Source organism: Opisthorchis viverrini, assembly GCF_000715545.1.
Source record: "Opisthorchis viverrini unplaced genomic scaffold opera_v5_197, whole genome shotgun sequence".
Classification (NCBI taxonomy): domain Eukaryota; kingdom Metazoa; phylum Platyhelminthes; class Trematoda; order Opisthorchiida; family Opisthorchiidae; genus Opisthorchis; species Opisthorchis viverrini.
The window spans coordinates 812,908-831,195 of NW_008751854.1; the positions used below are offsets into that span (position 1 = coordinate 812,908).

Here is an 18,288-nt window from a genome sequence, read left to right on the forward strand (position 1 = left end):
ATTGGGGTTTCGTTGTGTAAGTAAAGTCAATATGTGCCGCAAATGCGAGAAGCACCGTACAGTTGTGCCATCCTCATTGGTCCTCCCTCAGACGGAAGGTTCACTCGTCGTGTGAATTATTATTTCTCCTAATTGCTTTTAGATTGTTGGTAGCATGCTAATCAGGAAGTGTCTCCGCGCAATAGCCGAAGGTTTATTTCATTTCGTCCCTTTTTCGTGTTTTTTCTCCAGCGTCTTTGTGTAATCGAGGTTTTGATCCGTTCCGCAAAACATATCTTCAAAAATTACATCCAAGAAGTGGATCCTATGCTTCTTTCGGTCGGCGTCGCGCACTTTCTCAACTGCTTCCTCACCAGCTGTCCGAATCTCACACCACTAGCTGGGATCGATGAGGTGGGTTTCTTACTCTGATAATGATTCCCTGTGTTCTACTCGTAGTTCATATTGTGAATAGTTCAACTATTTTTTGGGAATCACCGAGGTGACTTGATGCGACGCTACTTATAAAGTTGATGAAAACCCTGACCCATTAGCGGTTTTATCCTTTTTGGGAATAACCAGTCCTCGAATTCCCATCAACCTTATTTCTTTAGAAAATATTGTTAGCAAGGAATTCGGCTAGATTCGATCGAGTATCCCATCAAAACCATTCTAATGATGGTGTCTAGTGAGGAAGCTTCAGAAAGCTGCATACTTGTTCGTCAATGCTTTTGTTCACAAAAGTATACAGACGCACCGTCATCCACGTGTTCCTCCACTGACCCGATTCTTGTGACCAGGATTAAGAATAAATTCGGATGTTGGACTAGTTGGTTTGGTTGCTTGTTCTTCTTATGTGAACTGGAAATGTGGCGACTGGATATGTGTTCAGGAATTGATTCCGGGGCAGAAAGGTGTACAGGAATTTCAGTAAAAACAAGATCTGGTATGTGGTGTGTTGTGTTGTGTTTTCAGGTCGCACCCCATACTTTATGGGGCTGTGAACCAGTTCAGTGATCTCTGCAACTTAGGTTTCGCGGTTCTGCATTGCTAACATAAACTTATTTCTTTGTGTGTAGTATTATTGTCAACCTTTGCTTAGTCGTATAATCGGTCGTTTCATTTAGAGCTAGTTCGTTTATGGTGGAACCCTAACTCATGCTTTAGTATTTCCTTTCACTCCATTTTGGTGACTTGGAGCATGGATAAAGTGCAAAATACATTTTTCTGTTGGCAGCTGGTAGGTGTTTGGTGAACCACAAACCGCTTACGTAAAACTTGTGTTGTCCTTTCAAAGAGAAAGTTTGTGTTTCATTTCACTCGCTTTCTGAAGGTGGAAGTCATCTCACAACCATATAATTGACCGAATTACCCTCCTGCAAAGAGGTGACGCCACAATGACACGCCTTTTGCTTCAAAGATGTATTTCAACCTATGCCTAGAAATCGAGGAATATTGTGCAGTCACTTGAAGTCGTCAGCTTTGTGCATCTCGTGTAAGACTCAAACCCATAGGCTTCCAGAGTGTATTTTGATCTCTGTGCCTTTACTACGAGTGACTTGTCGACAGTAAGATTAGCGTGCACTAAAACACATCGTGTCACTCGTCCTTCAGTCGCCTCTTTTCCTTCACGTGCACCGGCGCTGTCTGACTCTTCCAGTGTTTGGTTTTTCAGACTGAAGGTTCATGTACCCTGTGGGATAGTTTTTAAACAGGTAACTCTGGGTGCTCACAACCCCCGTTCGCTACACACCAAATACCCGTTCTCATTAGCCCACTCTTTCTCGACAGATGCCGTTAGCATCACCGTCACACTATCGCGAGACACGGCAATAAAAACTACCATCTGTTTAAGTTAGTCGGATTTAGCTGATCTGTGAATCGTTATTTTTCCGTGCGTCCGTGCATTGCATGTGCCATTCTTCAAAACTCTTATTGCGGTTTTCGCCATTTTATTGTTCAACCAGATGATCAACGATTTGGTACGATAGCAGTCCTAACCTAACACATGGATGCCATACGGATTGAAGTCACTGAAGAATGGAGATGAGCTAAACGATTTACCTTGACTTAATGTCCATCGAGTTCCCAACATTAACTTTGCGATATCAATTTACACTTCCAGTTCTGCTGCTGGCCCACAATGGTCCAGATGACTGGCGGCCTTTATGCAGGTTAAACATTAGCTTGTTCTGCTCAGTCTCTCCGTGGCCTACATACAGGGTAGCCGAACATGTGAAAATTTTCATCACATCCATCTAAAGGCTGCTGAAAAGTGATCGTGAGCCAGGTTATAGTCGAGTCGATTATGGTTGACATTATATTGTCGTCCAAATTAATACACTCCAAGGGTCACAGCTGTTGAGTGGACTTCACAGAAAACTCTGGGATGTTTGTCCGTTGAATGGGAGTACTGTATTTGCTTGTCATCGGATTCGGTATTCATGAGTGAATTATTCCGTGGAGTCAACACTGTGGCGCGAGTTGTGAACCGTCGGTTATTGTTTTTTGTGAAGAACCGCTCAAGATCACTGCCGCACTTTGGATATTGTTCGAACATTCGCTTTTGTGTTATCTTTAAGGCCCACTTGTTTTTATGCCTATCGCTCTAATCCAGAACACGTCTGTTCCATTGCAGCAAGTTTTACGACTCAGCCGAAATAAAAAAGGAAAAAAGAAACCGAAGAATCTTCGTGAATCACCCGGCAAGTTTTCTGTTTGCGTTCCTATTTATCAGTCATAGGGATTGCTACATAGCGCATTACTAATTTCTACAAAGGTGTCCCTTTCCGTGACTTCAGACCTAGTTGGTTCCAATTTCACCCAAAGTCTCAATTAGTTACTTGTCACCGTATTTGCCGTAATTTATCACGGTAACTTGTAGAAGCATGGGGCAGACAGTTGAGCACCTGAAATCATGATTAATGGATAGGCTGGTGTCAGCGAAGGTGCAACTAGATCCGTGCGAATCTGCCGAGGTAAATACTTGGAGCCACTGTTGCTTTTCCCAGAGTGTTGATTATTCAGCTGATGCATTGCCATCACATAGTCATTATCACCATCGACAGCAACGCCGCCGGAGAACCATGGTTTATTTGAGTACCTTATTGCGCAGAAAAGAATAAACGTGGATGGACATGGGACTTGTCCCTAGTGTACCACAACCATTCCGAGGGTCATACACCTCTAGACACTCATTCAGGCAACCTAGATAGAAACTGACTATAAGAACGCCACCGACATCGATTAACAGCCATACCTTTCAGCGTCTCCAACTAAGCGCAGTGGGGGTCACGCGGTCCTCCTGGAGAGTGAATAGCACCGACATCACCCAAACATTTCGTGATTTCTTTCATACCCCTCTGCCAAGTCATAGGTTGGCCACCTCTGCTTCCGCCACTCTGGACTGGGTGCGGAAAACCACTCTCTTCGTTAAGTGATGGTTCGTCAAGCGCACTACATCGCGCAGCCACCATATAGGATGGTTTTAGTACCTATGATTTGTCAAAACAAAGTGGATTTTCACCCGGGGTCGACGCCATTCACATGTGGTCGCTTGCGTTTAGCCACTTTCACTTAGCTACTGGTTTCTACCCAGTAGCATAATTCCACAAGCGCTTTTATGGAATCAGATTTAGACCACCGTGACAGTCTTGGTGTTTGGTTTGTTTGATCATATGAATTCTCACGAATAATCGATGGGCTTTGTGGATTCGGCGTTGTCAGTCTTTTCTCCAAGCGAATCTTAAACAGCTACAGGATAATCCATTTTGTCGTCGCTAGTTGCAAAAAGATGAATTAACCTTGAATTCAGGAGAGGAAAAACAGGAGTTAAGGTTTCCCTTAATTCCTTCGTGAATTCTCTTACTTTTGGTTTGGGAACACACTACATTCTTTCTAATGATGGACTTTTACGATAAAACTATGTGGACTTCACCTGAATCTATTGTGAACATATCATGTTGCCTTAGATTCAGCTTATCAGTCTTTAAGTATGCAATGTTTATACTGATATTACGCAAGCTGCCTGAATAGGGATCCCAGTCATTCTCATTAGAGACTCATGTGGGAAGAGAAATGAACATCCTGCTCCAAGTGAATCTTGACAGCACACATCTTTGTAACATGATTTGGCGATATTTACATGTCACGTGACATTGCCGAAAGAAACCCCTCCCTGGTGGGATGATTTCTAACCTGAACCCCGGCACCTTGCACTTTTCCCGTAGATCTTCATAGACAGACAGTTGGGAATATCCCCTCAGCAAGACACACAGAGTGTTGTCAGTTGTTCATGATCACCCCGACAATTTAGTGACAAGCAGGCACACCACACCTGTCATAGCACGTCGCCACACATCCACTGTACACACGAATCAGGAACGCTCTGGTAACTAATTTGCCGTTGAAGGCCGGGATTTGGAACAAGTGGGTCCAACTAATTCCAATATCATTTATGGTTTGGGACACGCATTCGGAGACACTCGACCAACTTATAGCACCTTAAAGCTGCTACGGTAGATTGGTAGGCGCGAACTCACTGGTTCGAAATCAACCCCGGCATCTCTACTGCTGCTGTCTAGGTGTGGGTATATCAGTCCTCGTGTTTCATTCGGGCGACACAACAGTAACATCACCTAAAGATTGCCAAAGCTGAACGCTAATTAGTATTGCTATTGTAATTACCATTATTATCATTCCTAGTTAACTCTCTAATGATATTTTAACTACATCGGTGTTTTTTTCACACTATCTATCTAAAGCGTTCGGTGGAAGATTGCGTTTTAAGTAGCCTTTTGAAGGGTTGTCCGAATTATCTGTTCTTATCATTCGTAGCTTTCGAACTACTCACTACAACAGTCCACCCATGCGTAATGCAGGTATGCAATACCCTGACCAAACTATTTGGTTTGTTCGTTCCGCACAACCAATTTTGTTTGATCACACGTCGTCCAGTCTTGATAAATCCAAGCATTTCACGCGATTGTCTTACTGGCTTGGCTTTCGTTTTGGTTTCAAAACTGACACTGGCAGCTGAAATGTGAGTGTGTGGGGTTGCCGGGTTTGGATAGATACTTGTCTCGTCGCCGAAGGGGTATATTTCTTTTGACGAATAGTATGCCGTTTTTGGTACCAGCAGATCGAAACTGCTTGTAACGTATGCGCAGTCCGAATTCAGCATGTAAGAGTGGAGTTTTCCTTTTTATCCATAAATGTATCCGTCCTTTAAGCAGTCATCAGTTTGTCTGCTAGTAGCCTGTTTTGAACCTACGTTTGCTTTTGCTACGGATGCTGCTGCTGAGTAAAAGCAGGGGCCTCAATTTCTAGTCTTCCCTCTGTTTACTCGGACTGCCCTGCTTTCATGAGGACACTCTGTTACTTGATATATCAGATTTCTTGAGTTGTAGAGAACTACGGCTCCGTTTCTGCCAATGTACTTCTATCCCAGCGTCCTGCAGTGCATATTCGTTCATCTGTTTCATTCAAGGCAGATGACCGCTTAAACTACATTTTAGGCCAGAAGATCTTAAAAAAAAACACAGAACAGTTGTGGTGTCACTTTAGCGCATGGTAGAAGTTAGAGCCCGTAAGAATGACAAGGGCCGAATGGGGGTTTTTTCGAATCAGCTTTTGAAGGTCTACCACTATGCGGAGTGTGATGTCTCACCAAAGGTCAGCTGAAACGTGGTTTCCTTTTATTTCTACTCCCCCATTGGGGTGACCACTTGAGTGGACGGAATAACAATGGTTCTTTGTTAGATTAATCTAAAAAGAAAAATACAAGAATCACCGCGTCGGAAATTTCGAGTATTTTGTTATTCTTGATGTCGTGTAAATGTTTTAGTTTGTGCTGATTAACATAATCCCCCGATGATGTACATGGAAGTGAACTTTTTGGAGGGTTTCGGTTCAACATTGTGAAAGACTATGAAATCCGAAGGGAATTCCAATAGGTTTGGAGCAGTTAAGTACTGATCACAGCCAGTGACTGTCATCGTTCAATCCCTGTGTTATACGCGTGAATATGCACTGGCTGGTCGAGCGTACGTAAAACAGGTGCTTGGTTTGTGTAGCCGTAAAATTATCCGTCAGATGTGAGTCGGTGATTGTTTCGGTCTCTAAGATGTATTTGAAAGGTGGTCTGTGGTCTGACCTGAGAAGCTGTATCTACAGGGTTTCTGAATCAATGCGGATTTCAACCTTAATAGTTTCACATTTGTACAACTCGTCAACATTATTGTTGTTCTGGTTAACAAAAATGGAACGTTTAACTCGAATGGCTACCCTGTCAAGTGGTCAGCGGTCATTCCGTATCTTTTTCTCCATATCCATTAACCCAGTATGCCGTAAAACCGAATGTCATCTTGATTTGATATCTTGTGGGTCGTTGCAACTCTATAAGTGGATCGTTCTTAGTCCACTTCTCATTCATCCCTTTATGTCAGACCAAACACGTGCTCTCATTGACCTCTGTTTGTATTTCTTTTAGAAGAAATGGCTTGGGCAAACGAAACTTCGGCATCACTTTGGGCAGAGTTAGTAAAGGAGGCAAAGGAGTATTATCACTACAACATCAACGCGTGAGTTCCGGTAACCTTCCACTACTCTTCTGTTCATTCGCTTCAATCTCTGTTGTTTGTTACTGGAAGGTCATTGATCAGAATTGTCCAGACTACAGGGGATCAGCAACTCTACTGGAGTGTCAGTATTCTGCTTTTATATAAATCTAACCTCTAGTGTTGAGTTACTGGTTTTAGGTTGAGCGACTTCGTAGTGTTGTTCCTACAAAGCTGCAACCCATGCAACTTCCCCTTCTAAAAAACTGTCCCAACGGTTGCTCAGGTATGCCACGGAACAGGCTATTTCCACCTAATAACCATTCATCGCATTGGCTGAAACAGTGGATAGTCGCTATCCATCCTTCAATTCACGCTTGCTTCCGACGTAATCATCTGTTTCCCCACTCTTCGTCTTGATTTTCTCCTCCCAGGGCCGATATCGATGCCTTCTGTACCCACTACGAGATTCATCGTGTGCAGCTTCTCCGAGCTTTCTGTCCTACTGTCGGCATTCAACTACTGCTCCGAGACTATCCGCTAACTCCTTCGAATGGGGCAAAGCACCACACCAAACCTGTGTTCGTCACTGAGGACATCCTTTCTCTATATCCGATTGTAAAACATTTGCACCCACATGCTACTGACGCCTATCATTATTTCACTACCGGACAAGCTCGTATTTCCACCGGTCACCTTCAAGAAGGTTTTGAATTGATAAACGAGGCCCTGAGCCTGCTCAATAGTGTGTATGGCCCTTTGCATCCTGATATTGGAGCTTGCAATCGCCTTCTTGCTCGTCTTTCCTATGTAATGGGAGAACATCAAGCAGCCCTACTTTTCCAACACCGCGCTACCATGGTTAGCGAACGCGTTCATGGGATCGACAATCCTAATACTACAACTGAATATGTGAGTGTCAGTATTTCAGCGTTCTCATACTACTTGATCAGATTAGATCAATTTTAGTACTCCCTTTCGAATTTTCGGTTTGCTCCTACTTGAACCTACGTGGATAACGCTTATATAGTCTGGTCGCTTTGGTCACTTGATTGTTTCTTTTTACAAGAGAGCTCACCAAGCAGTCATAATTACTGTATCCTTAGGTATACGCCATGCGATTCTCCCCGCTTGGCTGAGGTTCGGACAATAATATGGTGGTTTCTCCCATTGCAGGTTCATTTTGCACTGTACTCATTTGCTTGCGGACATATTGGACCTGCATTGCAGCTGCTATATCGTGCGCGGTATATCGCTCTAATGTGTCATGGGGAGATTCACCCGGAAATGATACAAATAGACGTAAGTCTCTTAGGGCGAATCAACATTTGGTTTCTTTTTGGCTTACCTATTATGTCGTGCGCGTTTCATACGAAAGTCGAACTGATTTCCAGGATATAGCCATTTAATCAACACTCAGTCACACTCTCGGAAATCCTTCCCATAATTGCTTGCGGAAATTAAATTTGACATTTTCTATGTCCTAATTTCTGGGGCATGTGCACGGATTATCGGAACGGTTACCGGCCCAGGTGGAGTCCGTACCAGGGTCCACGATCGTAACCGTTCAGCCACTGAACCAGTTGTTTTGCGCAACTTGTTAGTTCTATCTTTATGTTTATGCGGTTGCCTCAGTTGGTAATTATATGGGGGATCCCCAAACGATGGAGTTTTTTTTCACTTATGCATGTTTTGCAACTGAGGAAATTCCTGTGTCCTAACTCCCGACCAATCCGTTGCATGCAGTGTGGTCAGGGCGTTGCCCAGTTTTCATCCCACCTTTCTCACGTTGGTGCTTATTAGGATGGATGGATGACACACCAGCAAGCGAAGTAGTTACCCGCAAGCCACGCGGCTAACCGTTCCTGCTATTGCCTCTCCCAGTATGACTCGACCAAACTCAACGTTAGCCGAATATTGCTGCCAGGTCGGTGATTGGTCTATCTGATCTATAGGGCACAACAAGGTGAATTTCTAATGTCAACATACCTAATATGTCTGGGTAGACAAATTGGATATTGTTCAGAATCGCCCACGCATTCCCTTTCTACAGAGGTCAGTTTTCTCACAGATGTCTTTTGTGTCCGATGTCGAAATTCAGTTTGGGATAGCAATCCATTAGTCATTTTCAAATAGGGCAGGCTTTATAATCGCTTAGATTACTGGCTCTGTATTTGAAGCACAATCTTCAGGTCCACTGGTTTCTTGTTTGGCTAATCTGTGGATTGGGAGTAAATAGCTGTTTATCAGAGACTTTGACTACCCACCCGTTTCATTCTTTGGAGCGAGATGGCTCAACTGGTTAGAGCGCGAATTTACTGACCGGAAGGTCCGTAGTTCAAACCCGACCTCTACTTCTCGACTTCCCTTGTCTAGGCTTGGGTAACCTGGCAGTATCCCAGCCCTCCTGCTTCCCTCGGGTAGCATGGCAGCTAGGCACCGGAAGTGTTACAGCTGGGTGATTTGTTTATTTTTTATTTATCGGCAGTGTGTTGCTACCCATTTTGGTGGCGATGATGCTGCCCTGTAAACTGTTTTCTATGTCCGGAGATTTCGGCTGCATTACTTCATGCTTATCGTTGAAATAAATGTCACCCTCACTTTATTGTGTCGACTCGAACTTGGGAATCCCGCGTTTCTAAGCTGGCGTTTTTTTCGTGGTTCGTATTCAGGATAGAACGCTGAGCTACCATTGAGCGATTGACAAATTCTCCATCTGATGAATTTAATCGCGGGCTTCTACGCTCTCCTGTACTGAGGCTTTGGATAAACCACTAGTTCTGGAATTTTCGAACTTTCTGTTCACCTGATTATCCGTAAACAAGGCAAAAGCTGTCATGCGAATTAATTTAGTCATGCCTGACATTCCTCATGAGCGGAATCATTATTGATCACTGAAACCAGAGTGACTGTTTCGTTGCCATCGAACGCAACACGTTAAGCCAGAAGAACATCAACATGGGAGAAGAGGACAAAAATGGAAAAGAAAATCGATGAACCTATAGTCGCCATATCTAATAGTACTCGATACCTGCATTTCCGAACCCATCTGTTTAACACATTCGACAACTGCAAGCTGTGAGGTCTACTTCCAAGCTCGATGAGGGTTTCGTGAACCAGTGAATAACACCAATGACACGCAAACTGTTCGTTGATTACCTTTATACACATTGAGCAACTGATCACCTTGACAATCACTGCAATGAATGTATTACTTAGGGAAACTGTGTTAGTTTTATAAAAAGACCGCGATTATTTGGCATTTCCTCTTGGACTAACCTCTCCTAGAAGGGTTCGTGTCTCACGTCTTTGTTGAGGAAAAACGTTGTGAAGTCTAGAGAATAGCTGATTTTACAGGTTAGTGCATCTAGTTGACAATCGAAAATCATTATTTACACCACTTTATATCACTTCTGCGATATTTGCGGATACGCAACGCCTTTTTATAATATCGATGGTTCAAGTTCCGCAGTGGTTTCAGACTCTGCTGACCTAGGTCATGGTTAGTTCCTGTATAGCTCGAGATGTATGACAGGCCACCAGTGATGCAAGTAGGTTTTCGTAACTCTTACTCTCGACTTTTTACCGTCACCAGAGTTAGCACTAATGCAATGCGGAACCAAGACTACCTTTGCGTAATGAGGTATGTCTAACTGTCCCAACTTGGCCGTTCCCATCCACACTCATTCAGAAAAGCAGAGAGTTGGATTTGGCCACTTACGCTCCTGTCATCATAACCTCGGTGCACAATGCTGTAGCATCCGGAACCGTATGCACTAATTATAGACAAAAAATGAAGAGGTGGCATCCTTGGTTACGGTCTTACACGGTGTAGGCACAAAGATCTTAGTGCTACGTCGAGACATTTGCTCTCCTATTGCTACTGGACAGACTGGTGATTTTTCGCTTTCCTCATCCGACTTCCTCTCCTTTTGCTTCTCCCATTCAAATTTTAAGAACCTCTTGGTATGGCCAAGAAACGTAGACCCTAGTCAGTTACTTCGTCAGAGCGAATAAGGCTGCACAAGCTTCCGTGACCTTTCGTCGTTTTTCAATTTCAGAAGCCCATTCTTACCACCATCCACCATTTTGCGTTGTGCACCATGGGTGGGTTCTTTGATTTGATCTCAATTGTGGTTTCTTTGCAATTGGTTTCTATTATTGTTACTAATAATATTATTTCATTGGTACTGTGCCAGTGGACAAGCCCATATAAACGTGTACTGCAACACCACCCCGGCGGTATGCTCACGTTTATGGCTCTCGTTTTTAATCGTAGTTAATTAGTCGTTTGCACACAAGTGCTCGTGGTCTCTGACATTTGACCTTTTAAATTTCAGACCAATATTGGCCTCATGCTGCAAATGATCGGTGAACTTGATTTGGCACTAGTTTTTCTTGAGAATGCGCTTTCGCTCAGCCGAACGTGAGTTGAAATTATTCTGTTTTGTCCTTTGTGGCCATAACCGGCTAGTCACAAGTCGTTCGGGGATGCCTCTGTCGGCTTCGAACTTGGCACATTGTGCATGCCGTACTAAGGATGTCCAGAGTTTCCGTGATCCCAGTTATAATTTAGCCTTGTTATGACGGCATATTCTGCTTCGGGAAACATTGCTGACCTAACGAAGCTGATTTGGTAGCCTAGCCCTGTTAGTGAATAAAGTCTATTTTCGAAAACAGAGCTTCCTATCTTCCCGTGACGTATAGAAAGAAATCATCATCATGGTCAGCTGTAAGAACCGTGTACTTATCGTCAAGTGGTTGTAGCGGCTTTCGGTAGCCAGGAGTATTTAACAAGCTGATTACTCGTATAGAACTCGGTAATTTTTTCCTCTTGTTTGTCCATAACTCGAACAAGTTATCTCAAGCAACTACTGCTGATGTCCTAAAAACCCAGTGATCATAGGAGCGTACCGTAACTTCATCCGCACCCCTCCATTCTCCGCGCGGAATCGTCGCCTTTGGCCACCCCCCTTATCTGTTTCAGGGACAATCTCTTCAACCGATATGGGAGCGTACCGTAACTTCATCCGCACCCTTCCATTCTCCGCGCGGAATTGTCGCCTTTGGCCACTCCCATTATGTTTCAGGGACAATCTCTTCAACCGATATATCGCACTGTTTTGATCATCCCTGGCGAATTCTGGAGTCGTCCCTTGAAACCACTGTTTTCTGTCATTCTAGCCAGGTTGCAATATGGCTCGATTGGGTCACTTGCGGAGTAGATCTCAGAATCCTCTAAAACCGTCAAATCAACGATGGCCCCGTACAATTTGCCGGTGGGAATTACCACCTGAGGCTTACCTTCGTCGACTGCCCCAAATAAGCCGACTCAGATAACTTCAGAAAAAGTTATTTTCTTTACTGGCATTTGAGGGGTTAAGTATGCCGCTGTCAGTTATTTGAAATAAGGCGGCTATGTTCAGACAGCCCAACTGCTACCTGATAAAGTGTGACCTGTCCCCCTTCGTTATTTCGTACGCTGACTTCCTCTGTGGTGATCATCGGTTGCGGACATTCGCACGCACCGCCACTCGCAAGCCTCCACATACCCATAAGTTTTGTTAGTTTACTGAATTACGAGTCACCACCATCATGATTGTCAGCTGTAAGAACCGCGTACTGCCACAGTTTCGTTCACCGATGATTTGGGGAGCTGGGGTGGATAGCTGCGCATTGGAGGCGAAAGCTGATAAATTCGTGCGTAAATACAGCACTGTCAGTGGACTGTCAAATGGGGATTTGGGAAGGGCGCTATGCATTCAAGGCAGTAGCTTTGATGCACGAGCGCCATTTCTGACAATGCCTCCAACCGTTGATGTGGCCCGTCTCGGGGTTTTCATCCAGGAAGACGGCAGTGACCAGCGCAGCTGAGTTTGCTGGTAATGGCTTTCATATTTCGCTTGACCGCCTCTGACTCGTTTTCACCCTTCACGTGGCTGTGCGAAAAGAATCATTGGAGGAAGTCGGTCGAATGGCATGCGCAGCAAGTAGCCAAGCCAGCGCAACCTGTGCTTTGTGATCAGTCCATCTACCGAGAGAGTAATTTTTCCCGAATACCATTTAACATACTCCAGCATTGCTGATCCGGTGTTCCCACCAGACTCGGGCAGTGCTCCGAAGACATCGATGGTCAAACACTGAAGGTTTTTTGACGTCCTCAGCGCGCAGTCACCAGGTTTCTCATCCATATAGTAATATGGAGCGCATTGTAAACTCGACTCTTGACAGAGAAGCTGGTATCATGCCTACGCCACAAGTGACGCAGATTCACAAAAGCTTCTCTGGCCTTCCCAAACCAGGGTGGAAATATCATCTTTAGCGAGATCACTGGGAGTGATACAGCTGCCCAGGTAAACGCATTTGTCTACTACCTCAATCGGTTCATCCGCAAGCACGAGGCTAGGGTTCTAGCCCACCCAGTCTTGCAGTAGCACTTTACATTTTGCAGGTGTGAAGTGCATGCCGAACCTGGAGGCGGAATTATTTAGATTATTTAATATTGTTTGCATTACCACGGGGTCAGATCCCACAAGAGCTATATCGTCTGCGTACTCGATGTCTGTGAGTGGACGCTTATAGGCATTAGAGGCTGGTAGTGAGTCTTCCATGATCGTGTCATTGACGAAGTTGAAAATGGAAAGGGACAGCCCTGTCTGACACCACTTGATGTGGTGAACTCAGGTGAGAGCTTCCCGTAAACCTTCATATGGCCGCGGGAGTTGGCGTACAGCGCCTTAAGGAGGGTCAAAAATTTATGGGGGACACCTCTGCTCCGCAAACGGTCCCCCGACGGTCCACACAGTCAAAGGCAGTTTTCATATCAAGGAACACGACCATTATTGGTTGCTGGAAGCAGTGTCGCTGTTCCAGGATTCATCGGGGGGTGAAGATATGAACGATGCAACATTTATGTGTGGCTTTGCTGTCTTGGCTGAGGCTGTAGGATTCGGTGGTCCGGTGTCGGTTACCAGATAGTGATGAAATGGCATGACTGACCGCTTTTTGGCGGAAGCCTGCAACGTCAGCCTGAATTTCACGAGTGCTCGCATACTCGTTTCCTTGACGCACAGTTATGGGGCATGTGACAACACATGACCGCATGCCAGGTCTTTCAAGCTGTAATGTGTGCGTGTGTGTGTGTAAGTTGCGGAAACCCAGCATGAGAGCAGAAAGTCTTGCGCACCTAAGCATACAAATAAAAAAGACGAAGAAAAGTTAACAGTTCGTCACTTTGTTTCCCTATATGATCGACACAGACTCATCGGGAGCCTAAGGCAGCTTGGTGATATTCAGTGTCTCTAAAGTAGGCTGTTCAACATATGCTATAGCTATCGTTTTAAAGCTTAAATTGTGCGCACACTCTTCTCAGGCAATCACCTCGTAGTACAAAGCCGAAAGGCACTGCACAACTTTCCTGCTTATTGGCAAGTTGAACACCACCGTATGGCTGCAGGTTCCTGATTATCAGTTTTGTTAACTTGCACTTAGACGGGAGATATCAACATTCATCTTTTAACCATACATCCTTTGTTATGCGGTCCGGTGCTGACTGATCTTTGATTGATGGCTTCTTGGGATGTAGCTAATTCCTAATACTGATGAAATGAGTTTACAGCTTAGCCCGGGTGATTGAGTAGTAAGATCCTGAACAACCATTATGGCGACTCGGGTACAATCCCTATGTGGGCATTTTCATTCTGGGTGCTGGTGGCCCTCTTGGTAATCTCTACATATGGATTTCATAATCAAGGACGTATAAGGAAATGGTCCCGTGGCCAGTGTCTATTATGACATCAAGAAATGCATTGTGGAGTGTGAGTTTAACAACGATGTCTCTAGTATTTCCAGTCAACGCTACGATCACTTACAAGTTTGGCGACTTCGCTTAAAAGCTAGACCGACCACTTTATGGAAGCTTAGTCGTATGAGTGACAACCTAACTGAACAGACGTCACAGAGACCTCTTAGTTAAGGTAATGCTGTCAGTGGCCATCAATGTAGTTGGGGCTATCAGTATCGTCAAAAAAGGCCAGGAACTTTGATTTTTTGTTTCCGAAAGTACTTTCGTATATCCTACTCGTTTCATTCCAAGCACCCTTGAATACTGCTGGTAAACTTTGAGTCAGTTGTACGACTGTCCCTCAAAATGCCCCTCCAAACCTCATATTACCATACAGTTTCAACCTTTCTCAAAGTTTGTTGCAGACGCGTCCTGCCTAATCATGGTCCGGCATGGGTAGACAACGGACATCTAGGAGACTCTTTTACCGCAAATGCAAATTGCTTTTAATAATGCAAGCTTGAATAAGCACCAAAAAATCGAAGATTCAGGCTAGTTCACTAAGTTTCCGTCACCGACTTTGCATTTCGTCGGCATACCTGACAAAGTCCGCCCTCCTATTGTTGGCTTGCTTTCGGTCGCAGGGGCTAGTTCATAAGTTTCCGTCACCGACTTTGCATTTCGTCGGCATACCTGACAAAGTCCGCCCTCCTATTGTTGGCTTGCTTTCGGTCGCAGGGAGATAATCAATATGCGAACACTATTATCAGGCAGTTCGTGTATACTACTTTACCTTAGGTTGTTTCACATGATGGTAGATCTGAACACGGCTCATCAGACGTTCAAACGGCTGAAGGGGCGACAAGCAACAGGAGACTGATTTTGGAACCACAGAAAAATGTGTGGGGTACATACTTCGCTCAATAAGATGCATTGAATCAAATGGGCATTCTATTGTACGATAATTACGCTTCGAACTGGATCAGCGGGAGGGATCAGAATAAAAATACAAACAGGTAACAGATTTCTTGGTGATTGAGGTTGATTCGGTGATCAAGCGAAAGCCAGGGACCTTCCCGCTGAAGGTACCATTAACCAGGTCCTATTTGGTAGGGGTCACTGTGTTTTAATTTGAGTATTCTTGGCTACTTGAGCTTTTCTGACAACCCCTTCAATTTACGAGACTCAGCCCAATTTTTCGGATTACAGGTGTACCAAAACTTCTTGGTTATTTTGTGCGAACAAGTTGTAGCTTCGGGGAGTTTGGACGATGATTCTACCTTTGAAGAAGTGACTAATTGATATAGGCCTTGTGAATGTTTAAGCTGTCGAACATATATCATTATGAGGCAAGCATTTTGCTCTACTTTCCGCAATTTTACCCCACTTTCTGCTACTTTTTCTGTATCAGAGGATCCTAGAGCGACCGCAGACATTCCTGATAACCTCATCGGACTGATAGTTTGGGAGATCTTTAGTGATTCCTTCAGGTTCACTCCTAAATCTTTAGGTTTCCGTTGCTCCGCATGAATTTACATGTTCAGTCCATGTTTGCCATTCACTAACTGATGCGCGATCGCAGGTAAAACAGTTGTTCCACTGTTACCTACAGTCAAGCATGCATCAAAACGATTAACATGTATCTACAACGTACATCGGTTCAAATACCATACAAGTTCTCGATTATGGTTCAGATTGTCCTTCGCTGCCTCAAGTTTTTCATAGATTTTCCTATAGTTCTTGATCGTAATGAGATGGGGCGAAACGTCAGTGAACTAGATTTCAGCGATTGCAGCAGCGCAAAATGGTGGGTGGTCATTGGTTGGTGAGCCTGACTGCTCTCGGTCACTCTACATAATGAGCTATAATCTGATTGTTAAACCAGGTTGATTGGTTGTATGATTATCGATAGGTGTTCTGTACGATCTTTCCTACTGTCACATTGTTGGATTTCGCTGGGGAGCTGTTGATGTGAACTTTTGAGTATTCGCTTGTTTAAGCTTTCTTGTCCTCTGGTTTGAAGTGCAACCTGGTTTGCTAACACACTCTCGCCAATTTAATCACCCCAGATTCTATGGAGAGAAGAATTTGAAAGAGGCATTCACATGTCACCTGATCAGCCGAGCCTATACCTATCGAGGCGATTTTCGCGCGGCTTTGGACTATGAAAAAAGACGGTTCGCCATCTACAAGGATCGCCTTGGACCAGATAATGATTACACTCGTGACAGCGATGAATGCCTACGACATCTTACTCAACAGGCAGTTACACGGGCGCGGAGAGTCGCGGAATTGGCTGCATCCAGTGTTCCAAAACTCACTAGCACAGGTGATCCCAAGACCCTTGGTCCGCAAATCACAGATACTGATGGAATCAGTGGCATATCGCCCGCGTATCCGCTCCGAACTCTCATGCCCACCACACTTTCGTCGTATGGTGTAACCCTACCTGTGCCTACAGTCACCACCACTTTGGAGACTCTAAATCGCGTTAATGGAATTCTGGTACTCCAGCTTAGGTAAGCTGTGCCTACTACTAGTAATGTCCTCTCTGACTTTTATCACCAAACACTGAAAGATGAGGGAAGCGGAAACCCTACTGTTAAGGGAATCTAGTAGGAGGTGTCTGGTTAGCAGGTTTCTTTATCAGATACTTGCTGGATGAAATTTTACGGACTGGGCGAACCGAATAGGAGTCGTATAGGTCCCAAGATAGTACTTCCTTACTTTTTATATTGACTTTCATGACCATCTGACATGTAACTTGAAGTCTGATTCAGTTTGCATGGCATTCTCCCACAGGACCCAAGAAACGGAACAGACAACCGAGAGTCAGAGTACTGAAGATACCCGTGCTAGGATCAAACTCGCAGCAGACTGTGAACTGATATCAGAGGAAAAGCTCAGTGGACAATGTTTGGATGTTGTCGACTCCGATAATGTGCTACCCGACGTCACCGCTGCGCTTTCAGTGGCCTAGAACACTTTGCGTTTGCCTTCTTTGAGCTGTTCGGAGGACTGTGGGTTTCTAGGCGTTATTTTGCAAGTGGTTACAAAACCTTGTGCCGTTTCTCTACTTTCTGTGACAGACTGCCACCATGTGATGTAAACAACGTTTGTATACGAGCCTATCCTGCTCCTTCGTCGTTTTCTATCAGCGCTCTCAACAACCTTTTCACCTGTACCATAGTTACCTAGTCTCACCGCCTTTCCCTGGCCTCTTACTGCTGCTAGGGGCCTAATTGTTCTACTATTTTGAAATCGACCTATATTTTCACCGTGTAGTCTTAGATTATAGATAGCCTAGTTTAGCTATGCTCAGGAGAGTTAGATGCATTTCTGTGCGATTGTTTTAATTTATATGAACTACCATCACATCGTGGTCTGACCATTCTTTGTAGTCCGGTGCCACTGTGTGCTACTCATATACTGCCTTTGGCGCAACCAGTTCTTTTGTCAAGCACGAACTAACAATATTATTGAACAATCTTTCTTTTCTTTCTAATTTTCTACTCGGGTTACTTGGTGTTAAGTGTGAACAGGTGAATGGTGTATCGTGCTCTAATCTATCTCAGCTGTTATTTCAGGTTGTGTACCAGGAACGTATCAGGCATGGCTTTTGGCTGGTTAACCAGTCAGACTGCAGCGTAATTTAACAGTAAACTGTATTATTTCATGGGAAACGCTATAACTGTCTTTTTGGGTTGGAAATTGTATTCTCTTCCGGAATACCTCAAATGCGGTCCGCCACCTTCAAAGAATGATTGGCAATCAGCGTCAAAAATAGTCAAGATGCGTGTTGCCGTAGCGTGCACAGACAGGCCTTGGTAATGGTTTGCACTAGGAATAGGCTGTAACACCTAGTGCTATTTTCAGCTGGTTAGGGGACACGCGATTAAAACTGATTAAAGCTTCTGAGTCATTGGAACAGTCAGTGACTGTCAGTGAGTTTGTCTTCCACAGCTAAAA

At 44.4% G+C, this 18,288-nt stretch overlaps 1 protein-coding gene across 1 annotated transcript in view; it reads left to right on the forward strand.

Annotated features, from left to right (window-relative positions):
• The window catches only part of T265_08025 (hypothetical protein), a gene marked incomplete at both ends in the record, with an annotated part of 45,603 nt that extends 27,802 nt beyond the window's left edge, over positions 1–17,801 (forward strand). The window contains 8 exons of the mRNA XM_009173712.1: positions 232–393; positions 2,618–2,672; positions 6,470–6,560; positions 6,971–7,448; positions 7,713–7,838; positions 10,877–10,962; positions 16,389–16,838; positions 17,122–17,801. Of these exons, the coding sequence (XP_009171976.1) occupies positions 232–393; positions 2,618–2,672; positions 6,470–6,560; positions 6,971–7,448; positions 7,713–7,838; positions 10,877–10,962; positions 16,389–16,838; positions 17,122–17,299 (1,626 nt within the window). The remainder of the gene's footprint in view (positions 1–231; positions 394–2,617; positions 2,673–6,469; positions 6,561–6,970; positions 7,449–7,712; positions 7,839–10,876; positions 10,963–16,388; positions 16,839–17,121) is intronic.
• Positions 17,802–18,288: the final 487 nt, after the last annotated feature.